Source organism: Anopheles moucheti, chromosome 3 (genome assembly GCF_943734755.1).
Source record: "Anopheles moucheti chromosome 3, idAnoMoucSN_F20_07, whole genome shotgun sequence".
Taxonomy (NCBI): domain Eukaryota; kingdom Metazoa; phylum Arthropoda; class Insecta; order Diptera; family Culicidae; genus Anopheles; species Anopheles moucheti.
The window spans coordinates 75,472,376-75,492,508 of record NC_069141.1 but is presented as its reverse complement, the minus strand read 5'-3'; the positions used below and the strand labels follow the sequence as shown (position 1 = coordinate 75,492,508).

General features: G+C 46.3%; 3 protein-coding genes across 3 annotated transcripts in view; 1 reads left to right on the top strand and 2 right to left on the bottom strand.

The window, feature by feature from the left end:
- Positions 1-101: 101 nt before the first annotated feature.
- Positions 102-7,688, top strand: LOC128303354 (uncharacterized protein CG5098). The gene is made up of 10 exons (XM_053040283.1): positions 102-322; positions 980-1,215; positions 1,290-1,433; positions 1,537-1,790; positions 1,854-2,208; positions 2,272-2,362; positions 2,429-3,552; positions 3,623-4,654; positions 5,048-5,591; positions 6,575-7,688. The coding sequence occupies exons 2-10, from the start codon at positions 1,150-1,152 to the stop codon at positions 6,709-6,711; spliced, it is 3,747 nt and encodes a 1,248-aa protein (XP_052896243.1). The 5' UTR covers positions 102-322; positions 980-1,149; the 3' UTR covers positions 6,712-7,688.
- Positions 7,689-16,041: 8,353 nt separating this feature from the next.
- Positions 16,042-19,708, bottom strand: LOC128303006 (uncharacterized; the record flags this gene model as incomplete). Its single annotated transcript, XM_053039857.1, has 1 exon — positions 16,042-19,708. A coding segment is annotated over one exon (2,502 nt), but the record flags the coding sequence as incomplete, so codon positions are not given.
- The window catches only part of LOC128303005 (uncharacterized), a 51,462-nt gene continuing 50,891 nt past the window's right edge, over positions 19,563-20,133 (bottom strand). Inside the window, 2 exon segments of the mRNA XM_053039856.1 lie at positions 19,563-19,801; positions 19,876-20,073. Coding sequence (XP_052895816.1) covers positions 19,712-19,801; positions 19,876-20,073 — 288 coding nt within the window. The 3' untranslated portion in view covers positions 19,563-19,711.

Here is a 20,133-nt window from a genome sequence, read left to right as displayed (position 1 = left end):
CCCCTGACATAAAACGTCGCAAAAACACCGTACGGTTGCCATTTGACAGCTTGCGGCGATGATTGATGCGGTGTTTTTCCCTCAAACCGATGATGGGGGACTCTTGCTCTTGCCGTTCTACCCCTTAGCGAATGAAAAGCATACGCATCGTTCTGTGATTGCCCCGGAGTTATTAGTGCCGTGTAAAAAGCAGTTTCCCCACGATAAACATGCTACGGAGTGCTAGACTGGTGCAAAGACTATCGGCCCAACTGGTCCGGATGGCGTAAAACCGTGTGCCCCGCAGAAGGCTTGCGTATCCTCGGTCTCTCGCGTGAGAAAGGTGCGTGCGTATATGTATGTGGAAGAAGCTGTGTATATGCGTGCAGCCGTCGGATGGTCGGAGCATAAGCAAGCAGTCAGCAGCCCCTTCTGACGGCATAACTTTGGCAGATCGATTTTTACACAATGCGTTACGATACGGCAAACCGGCGGTATCCTTAAATATCCTTCCGATATGCCGGATGATCAACAACTGGCTGACCAGCGGACGGACGAACGCTAGCCAGGTTTTTGTGTTCCCATTCATGCGTCCTGAAGTGCTGCTAGATCCTTTTTCGTTATATCCCATCAGAGGCAGAACATCATTGGCGAGCTGTTTTTTTTTGTTTTCCCACTCGTGAGATCAATTAGGCGGACATTTATGTGCGTTATGCTGAATAGATTGCTAGTTTTTGTTGGGTAAATGTTCAAGCCGGTTTGTAGAATGTTCTAAAGTGAATTACAGGTTTTTTTTTCTCACGTGCAAAAAAAACACCTGTCTAGCGCGCTGCGTCGTTCTGTCCGTATGTCACCCCTGGTGCGTTTACGAGATTGGACAAACAATAGCACAGCATCCTTCGACCGATGCTAAGCGGATTGTTGTATTTGTGTAGTGTTTAAAGCTGATTTAAAGTTTGTTCTCTTTCGATCTCTCTTTCTCTATTATTGGATTTTAAAGATTCATTCTAGTGGTATTCGCGTAAAGTTGTGATTTATCGAAGCGATCCTCGCGCGATTAATGTATTAAAGAAGCAGAATAAGAAAACGCAGAAGAAGAAAGGAACCGGGAAGGCAAAACTTCGAATGTCCTATTTACCACAGTGTAGCTTCAGCGCATAAACGATAACAATGTCTGGCCACAATCCGCCACACGGACGACTGGGACAACCGAACACTACGTGGAATCCGTTACAGGTATTTGGGGAGAAAACGTCCACATTAAGCCTAACGTTGCAGCAAATGCCAAATTATACGTCCCTTTTTCCTAGGTTCCGTCGTATGTTCCCCGACAACCGCAGTTAGCACACATGTCGAGCGAAAGATCAATGGCACGCTCTCCACTAACGTGGCCTACACCACCGACAACGCATCAGGATAAAGTGTACAATTTAATGGCCGGCAATCTAATGAATGTAATTGTTCTGTTCCTATTCCTGGGTTTTTCGGGATGGCCATTTCATTACTGTTACCGGATGCACACTAAACTTTATTCTCTCGCACATTTTGTTATTGTAGAACCTTGATATGAATCCACTATTGCAAGGCTATGGACGAAACGTCGGTATGCCGCTGGGATCGGTGGATCTGACACTGTCGTCCGCCGCACGCAGCACACCTTCACCCAAAGGGGTCCACAACAATATTCAGACTGCTTCCACGAGTTCTTCACATTCTTCGCATACCTCGTCGTCAACGACAACCACACTGCCATCAAACATTCCCACCAGTGGCGTTCACAGCATGGCCGGAGATAGTGGGCTTTCGGGAAGGTAAGCGTAGAAGTGACCCCATCAAACTGAACCTGTTTTTGATAAATTGTTTCAATTTCGTAGCAATCACCAAGCGCGACCCTCTGGCACCTTGGCTAACGTTGTACCGGCTTCGGGCGGTGTAATTCAGTCGACCAACGTAGCAGCACTGAAAGAACGCATGCAAGGACCCGGTGGCTCCAGTATGGCACCTAGTGGGCCGGGTAGCACATCAAATAACTTTGGAATGATGAATACAATCAACGACAGTAGTAATGCCACGATCGGCACTAGTATGGTACGTGGAGGCAATGGTTTCGGAACCGGGTTGAGCAATCGCACTGCGAGCGACCTTGCAGCGCTCGTTACCGGTGGTCTATTGGTGAAGGATGCGAAGCAAATCAACAGCGAAATGGATAGTAAAAATGGTCGCGATTGTGTAAGTATATCAAGAATCTCACGATCGTACACGGCTAATAGCACTGTTTTCTCATCTGTCAAGTTTTCGCACCTTACGGACTCGGCCGATCTGGTGAAAGAGTTCGTCTTGCAAACGATGCATTGCAACGCGTTATCGGTTTCACCAAAGCGAAGTATGTGTGTTTGGTTCTAGTTGCGATCGTTCCATACTAACACATCTTTAACAATTCACCCTCCAGCATCTCCAGCAAGATCATCGGTGCAGACGGCTTTAAGCCCGAACAGAAGTCGAAGTCCACCGTTAAACTTATTGATTGGACCGTCCGCTATTGACGGTAAGCTCGGTGTAGATTGTTTAAACAGCGCGTTTCCCCTGCCGAACAACAACACTGCAGTGCCATCACTGAGTTCTGATTCTTCTGCACCTGCTCCAACACTGGAGGGGACGGATATTGGCACCGTTACGGCTAGAGCGATTGGTACATTGCTGGCCGGGACTGGTAGCGAACTGACCACCGGTACCTCGATACCTTGTCCAATCAATCCTTCCGCCTCACCGACAGGGAACAGTATGGCCTCGAGTGAAGATTCGGTCGATTCGTCCAACAGCAGGAGTAACAACACGCGAAGAAGAAGAAAGCCGGAAAAAACCAACAAAATGAATGCGGTGTTCCCGCTCGAGGATGGAAAGTCACTTTTCCCTGTTGCAAAAGCCGTGGACGGAGGGATGACGGGAATGGAAGAATTGGACAGTTTGCGTACTAATCACGCGGCACGAAACGATATTACTGCACTAGCGATCGAAGGTATTAATGCGCTCAGCCACGGCCTGTCCGGGACACAGTGCGATCTCAGTCAAGGTGCACCGCTGGTCAGCATGTCGGAGAATAATGCTCGGGAAGCGAGCGCCATGCACACACCGCACGATATCTTTCTGCCGCACCATACGCAACGAAAGCCCCCAACGGAAACGACTCAAGATCAGCAAAAGCTACTAGAAACCCTTATCCAAAGCAATATGAACAACAATGGGACAGCACCATCCGCAGCATCGAATAGTTCCATCGTTCCGAGGACTGCGGAAGATAGCATTGCGTTGCAAAAGCAGCACGCAGCGAACGATTGTGAAACGATCGATAAAATTGCTGCCATGGTAGCGTCTACGAATGCGCTGGCGAGAAAGTTTTGCCTAGACAAAGTGACGGAACCGACGAACGATAATGGTATCGTAGGGTCGATGGCAAACACGCCGGAGATGAACTGTAATGGACCTGCGCCGCTCCAAAAGAACACACAGCTAGAGGAGAAAAATGGCCGAAAGGCGGAGAAAAAAGCAAATGCTTCGGACAGCAGCTATGAGGAGGTATATACGTGTGCCGATTTTTTTCACGTACCCAACCCACTAATACCGACAAATTCCTCTTCTCTTACAGGTTGAAAATAAGCTTGAGGAAATGTTTGCGGGCATTGAAGAGCAGCCGGGGAATTGTGTCGTTTCGGGCGTACAGAAAGAATTGTCAGACGCTAGTGATAACCATGAGAACGTTGGAAGCTTACCATCGTCGATCGGACGCGATCATGCGACGGATGTTCCAGACGGTGACGTGATGAAACAGCTGTCGAATGATTTATTATTGGCAGATCGGGCGAGTGAAATTCCGGGCAGTTCCAGCAATGGTAGCGGGAAGAAACCACTAACTCCAGCACAAAAGCGTGGCATCGGTAGCAAAGCGATCGCACAGCCGGTGGGAGAAATGATCTCAAGTACACCGGTGGCGAAACGTAAACGCGGACCGAAGAAGAAATCAAACGCACACAGCAAACCCGCCATCAGTCCGTTCATGGAACCGGCAGGACCCGCAATGTTGGGTCTAAAGTCGTTGAACAACAAAAAGAAAGGAAAGAACAAGAAAGCAGCTGCCGGCGGTACGGGTAAGAAAGGTAAAGCGACAAAAGGGAAGGCCGGAAGCAAGTCCGATGAGCGGGAAACGTCAGCGAGTGCGGCATGGTCTGCAGGAGCTGCTGCTAGTATAGAGGCGAACGGGAAGTATAAGGGACCTTACGTTCAGGTCAGGTCGGACGGATGCCACACCGTCATCAATACGCCGCTCAACGAAGAGGACAGCGAGAAGACCCAGAACAAGACGAAAAAGTTCAGCAACAGTCTCAACAGTTCGGAGCGAAGTAAAATTCGTGGCCTGCACGTAAGCACACTCAGCACCAAATACGATGCGGACACGACGGATACGAGCTGGATGTGTGTGTTTTGCAAAACCGGCCCGCACAAATTTCGGCTCGGGGATCTATTTGGTCCGTATATAATAAGCACCGGTTCCAGCGAGTTCGAACAGAGCCAGGTCGATGTGGATTATTTTAGTGTGCGTCGAACGCGTGACGATCTTGAATCGAACCAAGCGAAGCAAAAGCGTACTGTCGAGAAGCTGAAAGAGCAGCAACAATGCGGTGTAAGTATGGGTTAACTGAATTTTATGGTTAGGTGAACATTTTTGATGTTCGTTCATGTTTAAAATAAGTTGTTGAGTTGGATTATAGAGAGTTTATAGAGAGAGAGAGATCTTTAGAGATTCATGTATCTATAAAGATTTTCGAATAGTTTTTAAAGTTCAAAGATCATCAGATATTTATATATTAAAAATTATATAAATCTAAAAAGATCTTCAGAATAAATGAATCTTAAGAATGTTTGAAGGTCTTCGGAGATTCAAGGATTTTTTATGATCAGAGAGATTAAAAAATCTCAAAGATCTTCAAAAAGGACTTACTCACTCTTCAATTAAGTTTTATATGAATGATTTCCTTGTTATTTAATTTAATTGTTTTTCCGTTCCTCATTCTAGACGAAAAGTAAAAAACGGAAAAACGCAACAGGAGCTGCTGTGAACGTCGGTCTGATACCCATGCCAGGACCCAGCAACGTAAAAGAGCTGGCACTGAAGGAGGAGAAATGCGACGATACCCTCGGTACGGAACAGCAAACATCGACAGAGATTTTTTACGGCATGATTAAAGCAAGTGATAACACGTACGAGGTATGGACGCACGAGGACTGCTTAGTGTGGGCCCCTGGTGTTTATATGGTAGGGACGCGCATCGTCGGTCTGGAGGCGGCCATCTGGAACTGCTGTCGGCACCAGTGCCAGCTGTGCCGAAACTATGGTGCTGTGCTGAGCTGTCTGCATCAGGGCTGTCACGCAAAGGCGCACTACATTTGTGCGCACAAACAGAGCTGGAAGATGACTGAAGATTTCCAATCGTTTTGTCAACTGCACGCCGCTCCGAAGGAACCTAGCGATGGTGGTGAGGTGGCCTCGGTCAGTAGGGAGGTTGCTTCCGCACCAACGCTAGCAGCGACGAAGCAGCTGAAGAAGGAAGGCAAGGCAGGTAAGAAGGGGACGGTTAGTTTGACAACGAGTGCGTCATGAATATCATGTGATGAAAGAGATTGATTAACTTCAATGGAGATATGACTGATCGAGTGAGAATCATTTTAGCTAGCACGTTGCATTTCCGCATATTGTAATGCCGAAGGTGACGCGATGAGAGAGAATGTAACAGTAGCAGCGTTTGGAATTGAGAATGAAGTATGCAAAGCGGTATGGGTGCATGTGTGTATGTGTGGTATACAAGGAAGCTTTTATAAGATTACTGTTTAACAGTACGGTGTAAAATGTAACGTGTTCATAATTTGCACATAATCACTTAAATAGAAAAAAAAACCCTCTTGTCACCTACTTCAGTATGAATACGAGCGAATGCAGTGCCGATTCAATGGCTTCTCGTGCGCGAAGGGATACGGTTGCTTGTTTTTTTTTCTAGTGAAGAGAAACAATTCGAACGTTCCGAAAATGTTTTGCTAGTTTTTTTTATCATTTTACAATTAATGTTGCCAACCTTTGTTTCCGTCTGTGTAGCTTTTAACAATCTCCAGGCCTATCTGCCTTTTTACAATTTAGTAGATCATTTACTATTGTTTACGTATTTATGTACCCGGTACTGTCCAGCACATTGTTGTTGTGTGCGCTCGACAGTCAAAATGGATCGATTCGATATTCAATCGTCCCAATAGCTGAAGAGCAACAGCAAATGATATAGTTTTGGCATTATGGTTATGTCGCTTTTAGTGCGGGACTGTCGAAAATTGTAAATGTGTGACGGATATGCGAATTCTCCTAAAAGAAATGCACAAAAAACGGTTTCTGTGAGAAAAAAAAACTATTTATTTTGTTTGGATCCACATCTGTATCTGAACGTTTTGATAACATTCCACATTTTCCTGGATAGAATACTCTCATTGTGGTTCTTTTGTTTCCAATATTTGGTCTTAAATGTTTTTTTTTATTTGTTTTGTATTATTTGATGGATAGATGGACAGAACCAACATTATTACGAACGACGAATCTCTCAACAATCCATTAACAGCAGGTTCGGCACAGTATGGAACAGTTCAATATCAATGGTGTATATAGTCAGTTCCTCGAACAACACTAGCCAGTTCAGTTAAACGATAAAGTTTCAACCGCATCCTTAGTAAGTGTATCTTTTGGGCGGGCTAGCAAAACATTTAATTTCTTCCGGTTTCCGGGAACGGGAAACAGATGCAAATTTTAAACCTTCTCCACTAGCGACGAAGCTGGTAGGCAACGTGTTTGGCTTATTAAACTATAAATATATATAAATATATATATATACATTTAAAAATGCACGTAAGATGGAAACAATGTTTTAGTTTAATGTAACCGTATAGGAAAAGCCCATCTCTTTAGACGTCGCGCCATGGTTCTTATACAAAGATATTTTTGTATTTGGAGATGTAATGAGCAAATCGAAACACTACGTAGCGTCATGACAAACATTTTATTCTTAAACGAGCCATAGTTTACTTCGAATTAGTGTACGGTTTAAGCAAACAGTGGACAGGTTTTGTACTATAGGGAGGGGGCGAGAGCTAGACGATAAGATATTCCACCTTGTGTGCATCATGGCGTAATTGTAACGAACAAAAATGGATAAAAACAAAAACAAAACAAAACAAAACAAAACATGGCCGACACCGTCGAACGTGCAAACGCTCGATCCACTCACAATCACGCAACGATCATTGTTCCACATTGTTCGGGCCAACGGTTCAGTATGTTCCACCTTCACCGACGTACGCTACGTTTGGGGTAGGTCAGTACGGCGCTGGCGAACGATAATGTAAGTTGTAAAGACAAGTTCTGTTTAAAATTTGTCGAATGCATGTGATTTACCGTTTAAAAAAACAAGGAAACGAAGTGTAAAAATATGGAAAAAAAGAAAGTTATTTAACAAAACAGAGACATTGCAGTGGTAACAGCAAGCAAGAACACAGTACAGAGATAGTAAAATACAAAGAAAATAAAATAAAAAAAAAATGAAACAGATCAAATTCTACTGTAGAATACGTCGTTTTTGCATTGAAAAATCGAACAAAATACTGATAATAAAACAAAGCAAGTTTTATGAAATGAATCAACCACGTGGCTGAGCGTGTTATGTATTTATTTAGATTTTTTCGTATTACTGTTTAGTTTAGCTAATTTCTGAACGCTGCACGCCTCTGTTGCAGTATGACATACCGCACAACGATCTTATTAATTATTATATTACCTACCTCATTTAATCATGGAATTTACATTGACTAATGTTTACAGTTTTTTCTTTATCTTACTCATAGTCCCGAATTGATGTTCTCCCTAATGTATGGTTTAAGCTCAACTTGTTTCATTTATGCAATTGAAAGCGTTCCCACTCAATGAGGAATCCTGTCAAAGCTTAGTAGACTTGTTGGATTGTTAGAGGAGAGAAAAAATGCCCGATTCGCCGAAGCGCCTGCGGACTAACAACTCCTCAAGCCTCAGAACCTCTGTCGGATGGTCCGCTAGGACATTTACGTCAGCGATGGCTTAGTAGACTTGTAAGAGCAACAGCGTCACATGTCAGATACCAACGAAGGCCAGCGCGAAAGAGGTAAAACAGTTTGTTTACTCTGCCACTCAATGCTAGAGGGACCTAAGTGTCCGAGATCCGGGACTATCTAGATGCTTCGGTACATAGAGCGCTAAGGTGCTCAAATCGTGTCTAATTTACCTGATTAGTCAGTAGTCATCTAATTAGTCGAAGTCATAAAGAGATCTACACGTTCACATCACATCAGTGAACCAAAAGGTAACTAAAGCCAAGGTAAGCCGTTTGACACACTGGATGGTAACAGCTTAACTTAATTTCTTTCAGTACACTACCAAAGATTCTTAAATTATAAGCTCTCTTAACTATTCGTAGGTAAATGGGAGCCCTTTGAGAAAGCGGAGGACATTGAAGATGGCCTTATTTCCATGAATTGGAAGTCCCGATCGAAGCTGAGAACTGTATCATTCGAAACGACCAGAATTGATTGACGATCGGCAGACTGAGGTATTGGTAACAGTTTATGAAAGATACACCGACCAGCGCCTTCAGTGTATTCAGGTAAGTTTGACGTTTATTGTTTAATTTATCTTCCTGGAGGAGTAACGCAAATGGACCTATATCTATATCCAAACAAACCTAAAAGCTAGACTAGCATTGATAAGCAGTAAGAAGGGTAATTTGACCAGGGGATCCGAGACGGGAACAGAGTGGAAATAAAGAGTTAAAAAGGAACAGAGTAAGGTGCAAATCGAACAAATACGAACCGGAGTTAAGCTACCGAACTGCAGATATAAGAGGATCTCTGCGCCCTGTTCGACGAGTTGTAATTTATAGAGGTGGATGATTGCGTAAAACACGGGAAGGGATATACAAAGCAATGGAGGAGAGTAAATCAGACGCATTGGTATAACCTGAAAGGGGAATGGCAATCAAGGAAGATTGAATATGGCGGACTTCTAGAGAGTCCAGATCACGCAGCAGTTGAGGGGACTTACAGCAAACCTGGTTAACGATCCTGGTGAATAATTGCGTTTTGAAGATGTAGAACTTTTCCTGTGCGAATCACGGCACAGAAACACGATCAAACTGGGCGCCTCCATTGTGTTATGCCGAATGTTTAAAACATAAACTGGCTGATGATATGAGAGTTCAGAACCAACTGACGCATCAAAGCGTATCTTCAACACTATCTGCCCATAATTGTAAATGTGGTTCATATAATAGCATCAACTTACGTTTATCAACTGAGTTACAACTATTCTAATCCCCTTTCGTATGATCGATTTGTGATATCAATTGTCGGAAACTCCCCGGCTACTGATGAATGCCCCCGGTAATGAAGCGGACAAAAAAAAGGCGCGAAAAAAAGAATTTTATTTCCATTCATGTACGTGATATGACGCCGGCAGGGGGTTGAAATGGGTGCGAGTGGGTTTGTATGATCCATGAAGATGGGTTGATGAAGTTCCAGTCAGAATATAAGTTCGCCAGTAGTCACGCGTTTCTATTGTATCACGGGCTTCACGAGTGCACGTTAGGAGTGTATTTATTTGTTGCATCTCTAAAATGGTTGAATGGTTGTTCCTTTAAAACATGGCATAGGAATGGAGTCCTGCATACATATATGCGTGAAACTTGTTGTTTCCTCTGGTTTTGGTTGGCTCTTTTCAACACTTTCCACTGCATTATCCGCTGTAAAAGTGTTGTGTGGTGGTGCCTTACGCTTTGGAGGACCAACGTTGCCTGGGGGGGTTTGCTTTTTTTTCGTAATCTAACACGCATTAGTTTGTAAAGCCATCCATTAATGGGGTTTTCGTGTGTTTTGTGTTTTGTTTTCCTCTTCTCCGTTTTTTATCCAATCGCTTGCGCACAAAACTTGTAAATTGTTCTAAAAACCGAAAATTTCCCCTCTCACGTTTCGCGCTTGTTTTTATTATGCCCATTTGCATTAAAGTTTTCTCTGTTGCATCTTGAAAGTTTTGTTTTATTTATTTGTTTGTCCTTTGTTTGTGTATTTAGGTAAAACGAACGCCATCTTGTGGAAGAGCGAGAACTGGGAACGAATGTTGTGTGAGTATGTGTGTTTGGTGGCTGAGGTAAACGTGTGAACCGAAGCAAAACAAATGATCAACAATATAATGTGGCATGATATTTCGGTTCGCCCGATCAGTTCGGAAATGCACTCAGGAACAACGGGCGTTATGCGTTATGTATGCAGTTTTGTTGTGTGTTTGCACACGGGATCAGTTTTATCACCACCATTTTGTTCGTGACGGAGTGATGGATGAGTGACGCGATCTTATTAAAGCATATTTTGATGAGTTTGTGTGTGTGTTTTTTTGGTTGTTTTGTTGGATTTTTTGTTCTCTCTACTAACAATTACTACCACAATCATAACACATTTTTAACACCATTATGTTGTCTTTCTTTTTTTTTTGCTTCTTTTGTTTGTTTGTTTGTTTGTTTTGTTTCATATTTAAAATGTTGGTTTTGTTTTGTTCCACATACTACGTTTAAACACAGTGCGATTCATTACGAGTTTGCGACCACCACTCTACCACAGCGTTACGCATGCGTTTGTTCTTTTTTTTCTGTTTTAACCTTTTGGAAAGCTTGGCTTCGCTCCAGCAGCGTTTGGGTTTTGTAGTAAAACTTGTGACCAAAAAAGTAAAAGTAACAAAAAAGACTGCCACTGGACATCCACCAGAAATGTTTTTTTTTTGTTCGGTGCGGCGACACACGTAAAACATCATTTATGCGTAACACAATCACTGCAATACAATCATACGGCGGATGTATTGTGTTTCATTTTCCATTGCTGTGGTTAAAGGTTATATTCGCGCCGGGATATCAGGGACATCCGGTGACATCCGGCGGCTACCGGGGAGGTTTTCTTTACGTACTACTACATTTGCATCGCCTAGTGTTCATCTTTGGAAAATCATCATCATCATCATCAACATCATTTCAGCTCTACCATTAGTTATCACATACGTTGTTGTTGTTTTTCTTCTTCTTCTTCTTCTTGTTCTGCTAGCAGGATCAAACCACAAAACGAAGCAACGAAAATCATTCATTCAACAAAGTTCATTCCAACAATTCTTTACGACGGAGAGACTGACCCGAGCAACGCGTACATCGTGCGTAAGACCGAGGCTGTTTGTCTGTTTGGGAAGCTAACTTTGGGGGCTAACGTGACATTTGTGGATGGGCGGTTCGAGGACATTCGTCTTCCACCAAATTACGGGCACGCGAATGTACGCGTTGCGTCATGCTCCCATTATATTAAGGCAAATGTGAAAGGGGTTTTGTGATAGATGTTTGTGTTGTTTATTACCGTTCCGTGTTGTGATATCACTGTGACAAATGCAACCCGGTGCGAGTAATCCAACTCCCCCCGGGTACTAGAAACTCTGATCCTGTGTGCGGGTATTTTAACCAATTGATAATTCTGCTTTTCTGCGTTAAACCTATTCGACAGTGTGTTGGATCGGGACACAGAGCACTGCAGTTGAAGTGTTCCGCCCTTTCTCTGGTTGGAAGCAGTTTTTTGTTTCGTGTTTTTTTTTTTTTTTTGTACAACAAAGCAAACACAGAATGGATGTTGTTTGTTGTGACAAATAATGTGCTTGAATGATACTATTCCTCGCTGTATCTACTTGCATCTTGGTAGTGCAGCACACCGAACGCTACACAAGCGCCGTTGCTTCGTTTGAACTCCCAGACGGACGCACCTGTACTAGTGATGAGAAGTTGAAGGTGGATCGGTTGAACTGATCCGATCTAATCTTTTAAAAAATGTGATCCAATCCAATACTTAGTTACTTATCAAGCGCTACAACCTTGCTGGTCTGCACTTCATTCCTTTATCCCGGCCTTTCTGGACCCATCAACGCCATCACTAAAAGGACTTTACGAGTTGGGTCGTCCGATGTCATTCTCATGACGTGATCAGCCCACCGGAGAGTTGGTGAGTCCCCTGTTCTCTGTACGACAGTGCTCCTTCTGATATTTCAGAGCCGTACGTGAATGCTGGAGCTTCATTCGTCGCGACAGGTGCTCTCAGCAAACTGTAAAAAGATCAGCGTATCTCAACATAAATGTTGTTGTCGGTGTTGATCTTTGATCCAAGATAGATGACTTCAAAGGTGCGTTCACCTATTTTGATGTTATCTCTGCGTACGTTGTTAGCCGTTGGTGATGTCACCATCAACTTGACGCGCTAAGTAGAAGAGTCGTATACCTGGACTAACTCATAGGGAAGATGGTCCCCGAAGATTCCACATCTGAGTCGCGGATGACCCCCTCTTGCGCCAGGGTGAAGAGTAGACAAGCTATCCCATCCATCTAGCACAGTCCGTTGGTGGTAGCAAAGGGCCCTGAGAGTGTTCCTTCCACTATCACCTGGCTTGTGACGTTGGTCATTATCATTCGTACTAGTCTGGCAAGTTTGGCCGGGATTCCAAAACAGATTCCATCCATCCAATAACATGGGATCAAATGCCCTGAGATCCTTGAGATCACTTGATCTGATCCGATCTAGGTCTCTCAGACTAAACCCGATCTTCGAATTGAGCCTCCCATTTCCCATCACTAAAACTGCACCGTTGATAGTTTCGTTTTTTTCTAACCTTTCCCATGGAGTGTGTAGCGCATGTAAAATAGTATCGCAATGAGTGAGTGAGTTGAGCTAGCGCTTAGTTTACATCACATTTATTTGGTATAGCTGGTTGGCTGTCGTGTATAAGAGGGGTGGCCCGATGCGATCTCGCGTGTCGCACCCTAAAACACTCTACACGCCCCCTATCCATTTGTTGGGCCGCCCGCGATTAATGGTCATGACAGTGTGGCTCTAGACAACGATGACAGATGAAGCGTTTTTTTTTGCTTTGCTTTGCTTTGCGTGTGCTACTAGTGACATCTCTCGTATAGTGTGCAGGTGACATGTGATGTGTTCCTGTAAATGCATGTATACTACTGCTAGCTTCCGTTCGTTCATATACTGACTGTGTGGGGGTTCTGTTGCTGATCGCTAGCATGGGCTGTTGGTGCCTTTCCACTACATAAAAATACACCCCGCTACTAGTTCGTATAGGTTAAGTGGAGAGTTGCCGGGTACTTGATTTAAAAATTGAGCGTACCATGCTCGGTCGTGCGGTAAAACACAGTACTCTGTAAGCTCCGTGGTAATTATGCGTCTGGCAATGCACAAAGTTTGCATCCCTGTCGTCGTCCCCTCTCTATCGGTAGGGAGTAACACCCCCATTGGGCAACAGGGGAAGGGTGAGAGACGGGTGGGACACCCGCGAAGGAATACTCCACTCCGCTACACACATATCTAATTAACGCACCGGATCGCATCAGGGAATGGGGTATAAGGTATCCATTCATGCGCTACATCGATCGATCGGTGCAAGCGTACCGAGATGCGCACACGTGCACTACACGGGAAAACGATTCGGTCACGCTTGACACGATGCACCATAAGAAAGAAATGCGGCATAACGTTCATTCGCTAAAGATAACAAATCAAATGTGTGTTGTTTGCTTGTTTCTGTTGTGTGTGTGTGTGTATTGTGCGTTGCTTTCGGTGACTCCCATAGCAGCGATCTATGGCTACTAGATGCAGGACGCCACTCTTCGCAGCAAACACACTTTTGTTACACATCTACGTGAAAAACAGCTTTTAACCTACGGAAGGGGAGGGAGGGGGAGGGGGGTTGCTATTAACTACCATAAATTCTTGTGTGAGACTACTAGCTTCCACCATAAACGCGTGTCAGTTTCGCTGTTTTGACAGAACGAAACGTGCCCAAGCAAAGCTGAAAGCCCTCTACCGGATATTCTGGGAAACAATGCGACATCTAGGGTGTGTGTGTGTGAGTGTGGTGAGCGCAAATGGACAGGAAAGCTATTGGCTGAACGGGGAGGTGTTTTGCTTTTCACTACTCTTTTCCTACCGATCGCTTTAGTTTAGTGCCTATTTAGTATTCGTTCTATGTATTCCGTGTAGTTTCAGTTGCTGGTTAGTTTGTGTTACGTATTAGATCTAGCTAGAGTTCTGTAAGAAACGCCTCGAAAGCTCCTTTCGAAATGCTGTTAGTTATGTTCTGTAGCCGCTATTCTATCTGCATGCTTATAAATCCATTGTAATTAGTGTGTGTGAGTGTGTATTTTTCGTTAGTAAACTGCCACAAAACCAAGCTTCACTGTGTGTTTTGTGGCATATGGCAAAAATGTCCAACAAACTGAGAGTTCTGTTCCGTACTTCAAATCAAGCGTAAAGCGATGTGCACTCACGGTGGAAAGTCCCCCCACCTCAATCAAATGTATTCAGAATGCCCACCATCCATCGGTGGGCCACACACACCCACACACGAAACAAAGTCACTAGAAATATGGTAGTCCCCCTAATCCTTGCGTAAAAAGGGGCACCCCGATGTGGTGCCAATTCGGAACTAAACTTTCCGGGTGCAACCGTTTTGCTGAACTAATATGATAACTGCACTATTGTATCTGCGAACTTTCGCCAACAGTTACCGACCATCAGTAGCACTGGGTCAGCGGAGTCGATGGTCGGTAATTGCTAAAGTTTGCGTCAAGATGTCTATACCGCGTTCGTAGTATTCGGGCAATCATGCACTGGCCGCTGGTTTGTATGCCTTTTCTATCATTCCAGTATAGTGGAAGTTGTCGCTTGTTTGGCAGAAAAAGGGAAGAGAGATAGAGAGAGAGAGAGAGAGAGAGAGAGAGAGATAGATAGAGAGCACAATATAAGGCTCCGGTGGAGGAGGAGGCTGTCTTTTGGGGGTTGAGTTCGGAACACTATCTTCGTTTGTCCAACACCAAGTAATTACCAAGGTGAGGATCTACCGTCCTACGCTCTGGACACTTTGTGTATTAAGAGAAAGGGGGGGAAGGGTTTCGAAGATACTTTTGGGTGTAGCATTCCAACACTCGAAAGCCATTTCACAGTTTCCGTCTATTGTGTTTTTTTGTTGTGTTTGAGAGAGGAAAGGAGCTTTCGCTAAGGAGCTTTGCTAATTCAAACATTAGAATCGAGCTGTCAAACTACTGCAACTCGGCTTATACTACACAAAACCGTCGAAAGGAAATGGAGGATCACTAATGAGGGAATTGTATTTAGTTTTGTAAACAATTGCGGATAAAAAGGCGCAAACTTGGAGAGAAAGAGAGAGAGAGCTATTCAAATGGAAGAGGTAACGCTTTTCTTTTCTTCTTCTACAGTAAAGGATGTGCGCGCTAAAAAAAGGCTCGCAATGTGGTATGGATGTAAACTTGGTATGTACTTTTGCTGTTGATGAGTGCTTCCGGCACACACTCTCACACTGGTGGTCACCACTAACGCCATTGGTCAGCCTCTATTGTTCGGTCCCGGAATTCTATCGTTCCGCGGGCGTTTGTTCGCGTGTATGTGTATACAGGTGGCTTAATGTACAGGATTATGTGGAGAATGATGGGTGTGGAACCGTACTCCACGCTTTGCAAGATCCTATTTTAGATGTGGAAAAAGCTCAACCATTCCGGGGTTGTTTTTTTTCTACTTTAATTTACTTCACACCACACTTCGTATTAAAATTTTCTAATGAGTCAACAAAACAAGGGGTACGCTGTGGGTATGTACAGGTAACGATGATAGATATTACATTCCTCTCCGCTTCTAACACCACTCTCGCGTTGCGATTGTTTCTAAATGTGTTACAATGTGTTTAATAATAGAAGGATGAAAGAGTACGAATAAACATACATGCGCACGTAAGTTCGTATCTATTGTTTTAGTCTTTGTTGCGTCTGAGCCATGCTTTCGGAGTCCTACTGAAACAAACCAGCGGGAGCTTTCCAACCGGGAGCTTTCCAACCGGGAGTACAGTAAAATCGGATGAACTATGCAAGGGAATTGGAGTTGAATGGGGGGGAGTTTGTTTTGTAAAGATACGTTGTTTATCAGCACACCTTTTAAAAGGCAAATTTACTTCCTCATCCTTCCTTTCCCTCACTCCCGGGTCTTGTGGAGGTTCGGAACCTTTTGCGCTATAAAGTTTCTCCAAATAAATGCATTTTGCTAGGCGTAACTCGTTGGCGCAACGTCGGCGTTTTTTGCTATCAAAATTTGTTTGCGCGCGCCGCGGGGGTGTGTATCGTCTGCGATCTGCGCAGCGATCGCGTCGATCGCTTCGTTGCGTGGATGAACGTGTGCGCCACCATTTTTAAACACCCCCATCCCGCATCTTGACCCAGTGTAACAATGCGCGTTTGTTGTTTTGTTTTTGTTTGGTCTTTGGTTGGTTGTTTGTTTTTGTGTTGCCGGGCCGGGGTTCGCTTTGTTCGTTTCGTTTTTGTTGTTTGCTATAAAAAACTCGCTCCCGACCAACGGGAGGCAAAAATGTATCAAAATCGATTTTTTTGTTATATGTTTTTGTTTTGTTTTGTCTTTTTTTTTCTTCTTGTTGTTTATGCGAGTTAGTGGCAGATGGCAAATGGTTTGGTTTGTTTTGGGGGATCGTCCTTTCTTTTTTTGGTTTAACTCCTCGCAATCCGCGCGCTAAAGGACAATGGTGACAATGATACATACACACACACACACTGATACAAAGAACATCGAAAGACACCGATCTGGATGTACAGCCAATACAATGGTGATGGTGAATGGTTGCGTGCTTTTGAAGGGGTGGGCGGTGGTAAGGTGGTGGTGGTTGTGTGGGGTGGTAAAATGGCGATCGCTTTCGGCAATGCTTCCCGATGTTGGGTTGATCGGTATATGTTGGGGAGGTTATGCTTGGAGCCGAGAGATGGAGCAACGTCTGAGCAACGGCAGATGTCGTTCGGTTTTTTTTTATGTACGAGTGACGTGGTGACGTGGTGACAGAAAGACCTCCGTTGGAGGTGTTGTTGTGTGCGCGGTTTGGTTTTTGTTGTTGTTGTTCCTTTTGGTTTGGTATCTTCGCCGTTTTTCAGTACTTGAGATACTTGGTGTGACGCCGCGTCTTCTTCACCACCGGCAATCCGTCCAGCCGGCCATCCGAATAGTACGAACAGTCGAGCAATTTTCACCAGAATGACAGGGGCCGGGAGGTGCTTTTCAGTTTATAGCGCGCCCGCCTATAGTCCTGCGCATCCAGCCGATAAAGGGGCGAAATCTTGACGCCCGTCTTCTCCGGTATGATCTGGAACCGGGCCTGCGGGTCCTTGGTGGGCTGCGGGCGGGACGCATTGCGCCGGGCCGCCGTCGCCACCGACGCAACGGACGGTTTGCTCGGGTGCACCGTCAGCGGCCGCTTGGTCGAGGATGGATCACCGCCGGCTGTGTGGCGGGTGTCACCGCCAGCCCCCAACGGTCGGCTGGCCGAACTTGCCACAATGTTCATCTTCTTCGCGGGTATGTTTTTCAGATAGTTCTGCTCCACGTGACAGTTGAGCGGCGAGTACTTGTTCGGCTTGTAGATCGAGAAGATGTTGTTGAGGAAGCTGATCGCATTGCTGTTGCCGCCTATCGCGTTCCCGGCTGCGTCCAGCGTCTTGCCACCGTTGGGCTCATGCGCGGCCGGTCCCTTGTCGGAAAGGTGGCCAGTGTCTTCCGCCAGCCGCTTGTCACGCTCCGCCGGATAAACCTTGTGGCGCGACCCTTTACTCCTCGCCGCCGGCCCGGTGCGATGCCGGTGGCTGTGGTTGTGATTGGTCGCCTTGCCGATGCCACCCTCCCGGTAGTGGTAGTGGTCCCGATGGTACGGATCATCGTCGTGGTAGATGTCGATAACCGTACCGTTGTTGTAGCACCGGCTGAGATTGACGTTCTTCACCTTCTTGGTGGGGGCCGCCGTCCCGCCGGCCATCGCACTCCGACCCGCGCTCTTGCGCTCCTCCAGCTCGCTCGGTGACGTGGGGGACGGTTTCTCCAGCTCCTCCCAATACTTCTCAAAGTCGAAGTTAAAATCATCCAGCTCCAGATCGGTCGAGTCGGACGAGGTGTCATCGAAGCGATTCGGTGGCTTCACCTCCAGCATGCTCTTGTTCTTCGGCGGCGTAACGGGGGCCTTCAGCAGGAACCGTCCGGCGTCCTGCAGCTGCCGATGGTTCCGCTCGATGCAGCAGTTCTGGTTGAAGAAATCCTCAAACGATCGTCTGTAGTTGTCGGTGTACTCCGCGTCCGCGTACTTCGCCACACGATCGAGCCGCCCACGGTGCAGCGGTTTCGAGCGTTGCCCCCGATACAGATCGGCTGCGTGGCCCGCACCTCCTGCCCGCGATGGATGGCCGTACAGTTCGCGGGCCACTCCACCGTAGTCACCGCAGGCGATCGAATGACGATCCTCGGCGTAAAGCGTGTTCAGATCACTCTCCATCTCCTCCTGATCCTCCCGATCGGTGGCCTCCTCGTCCTCCCCGTCATCGTCGTCCTCGTCGAACAGATCAAAGTCCTCCTCCATGACGTACTGTGGCCGTGGTGCAATAGCATCACCCACACCGCCCGCACCGATCCGCAGATTGTTTCGATTCCGCAGATTCCACTCGCTAATGATGTTGCTGTTGTTGTGCCGATACGTGTTGCTGCTGCCGTTGTTGTTGTTGATGGTGCTGTGCATGTTGTTATTGTTATTATTTACGTTATTGTTGTGTAGATTATTGTTGTTGTAAAAGTTCTTCTCGTCCTTGCTGAAGCACGTCTCGTTGAAGCAACCCTCCCGGTCGCAGAGCCGCACGACCGCCCGACCCCCTTCCGGGTGGCGCCGGCGATGGCTCGGGAATTCCGGCATCTCAAAGCTGTTGCGGTTGTACAGCTTCGCCATGTTGAACCCGACGCCCATGCTGCGGGACGTACTGAACGAGTAGGATTTCGGTATCTTTGGGTAACGCTCCGTCCACCCATCGCGCTCCAACCCATCGCCGAGCTCGTCAATGTCGCGCATGCGGTTAACGCCGAAGCAACAGCTGTTGGATTTTGGATAGTTGTGCCGCCGCTCGAAATGGCCATCGATCGTAAAGATACCGTCGTCCTCCAGTCCACCCATGCTCATGTTACCGTTGATATCCCGCCCGCCCGGTGCGCCGGACGTCAGATGTGGCATGGGGCGCTGGAAGCCCACGCCCAGCTCACCGTCCGAGTTGTCGATGGATTGGTTCGAGTAAATGTTCTCCGTGTACCAGTTGGGCTCGAGGGAGGTTTTACGCGGCCGGGGTCGCTTCACCGGGTAGTAGTTGAAATGGTGCCGGTAGAGGATGCGCTCCTGGTTGTCGTACTTCAGCCGGTGCTCCACGTTGTACTTGTGGGCCTTCATCATCTCCATCTTCTTCTCGCGGAACTTCTCCCACTTTTCCCAGCTCCGATCGTACGACTTGTGGAAGTTGTTGCGACTCTCCCGGTGGTAATGGTGTCCGCCCGCGTGGCATTGGTCTTTCTGGTCTGGGCGGCCCTCGTGCCGTTGCCCGCCCGTCGTTGCCTCCTTCCGGCTTGCCTTCGCATTGGATACGCTAGAACCCGCACCCTTGCCGGTGGCGCCCGTATGCTGTCTGTGGTCTTTATCACGGTCCCGGTCGAGTTTTTCCTCTTCCGGTTGTCAGACCTCCTGCAAGTACTTGACCGGACATACGCCCTGTCGGTTGTCGGCCGAGCGCACCATCACCATACCATTGACCTCTTCGCCCACCTAAAGACCGCGGGTGAGAGATACAACAGATTAACATCAAGCCTCTAGAACGATCTCCACAGTGCCGTACTCACCTGTATAACAATCTGATCGCGAAGTAGCGTTAACGTGCCGTCTCCTCGCTCATTATCCGTCACCTGCAGGTTGTGTGTGACCTGCAGGGGTTTTTCCGACGCTGCAAGCTTTGCACAGTATTTCGATGGGAAGTAACCGACCTTCCCGAGACACTTTCCCTTCCACCAGTCCGGATCGGACGTATCGATCACAGTGACCTGCAAATGTCGGTGTGCCGTGATTTTAGGCGGTTGTTCTGCTGTTCTGCGCCAAACCAT

Coding starts and splice junctions, on each gene's coding strand:
- LOC128303354 (XM_053040283.1), top strand. CDS start 1,150: ATGTCTGGCCACAATCCGCCACACGGACGACTGGGACAACCGAACACT. Junction 1,791..1,853: donor GATAGTGGGCTTTCGGGAAG/GTAAGCGTAGAA, acceptor TCAATTTCGTAG/CAATCACCAAGCGCGACCCT. Junction 2,363..2,428: donor ATCGGTTTCACCAAAGCGAA/GTATGTGTGTTT, acceptor TTCACCCTCCAG/CATCTCCAGCAAGATCATCG.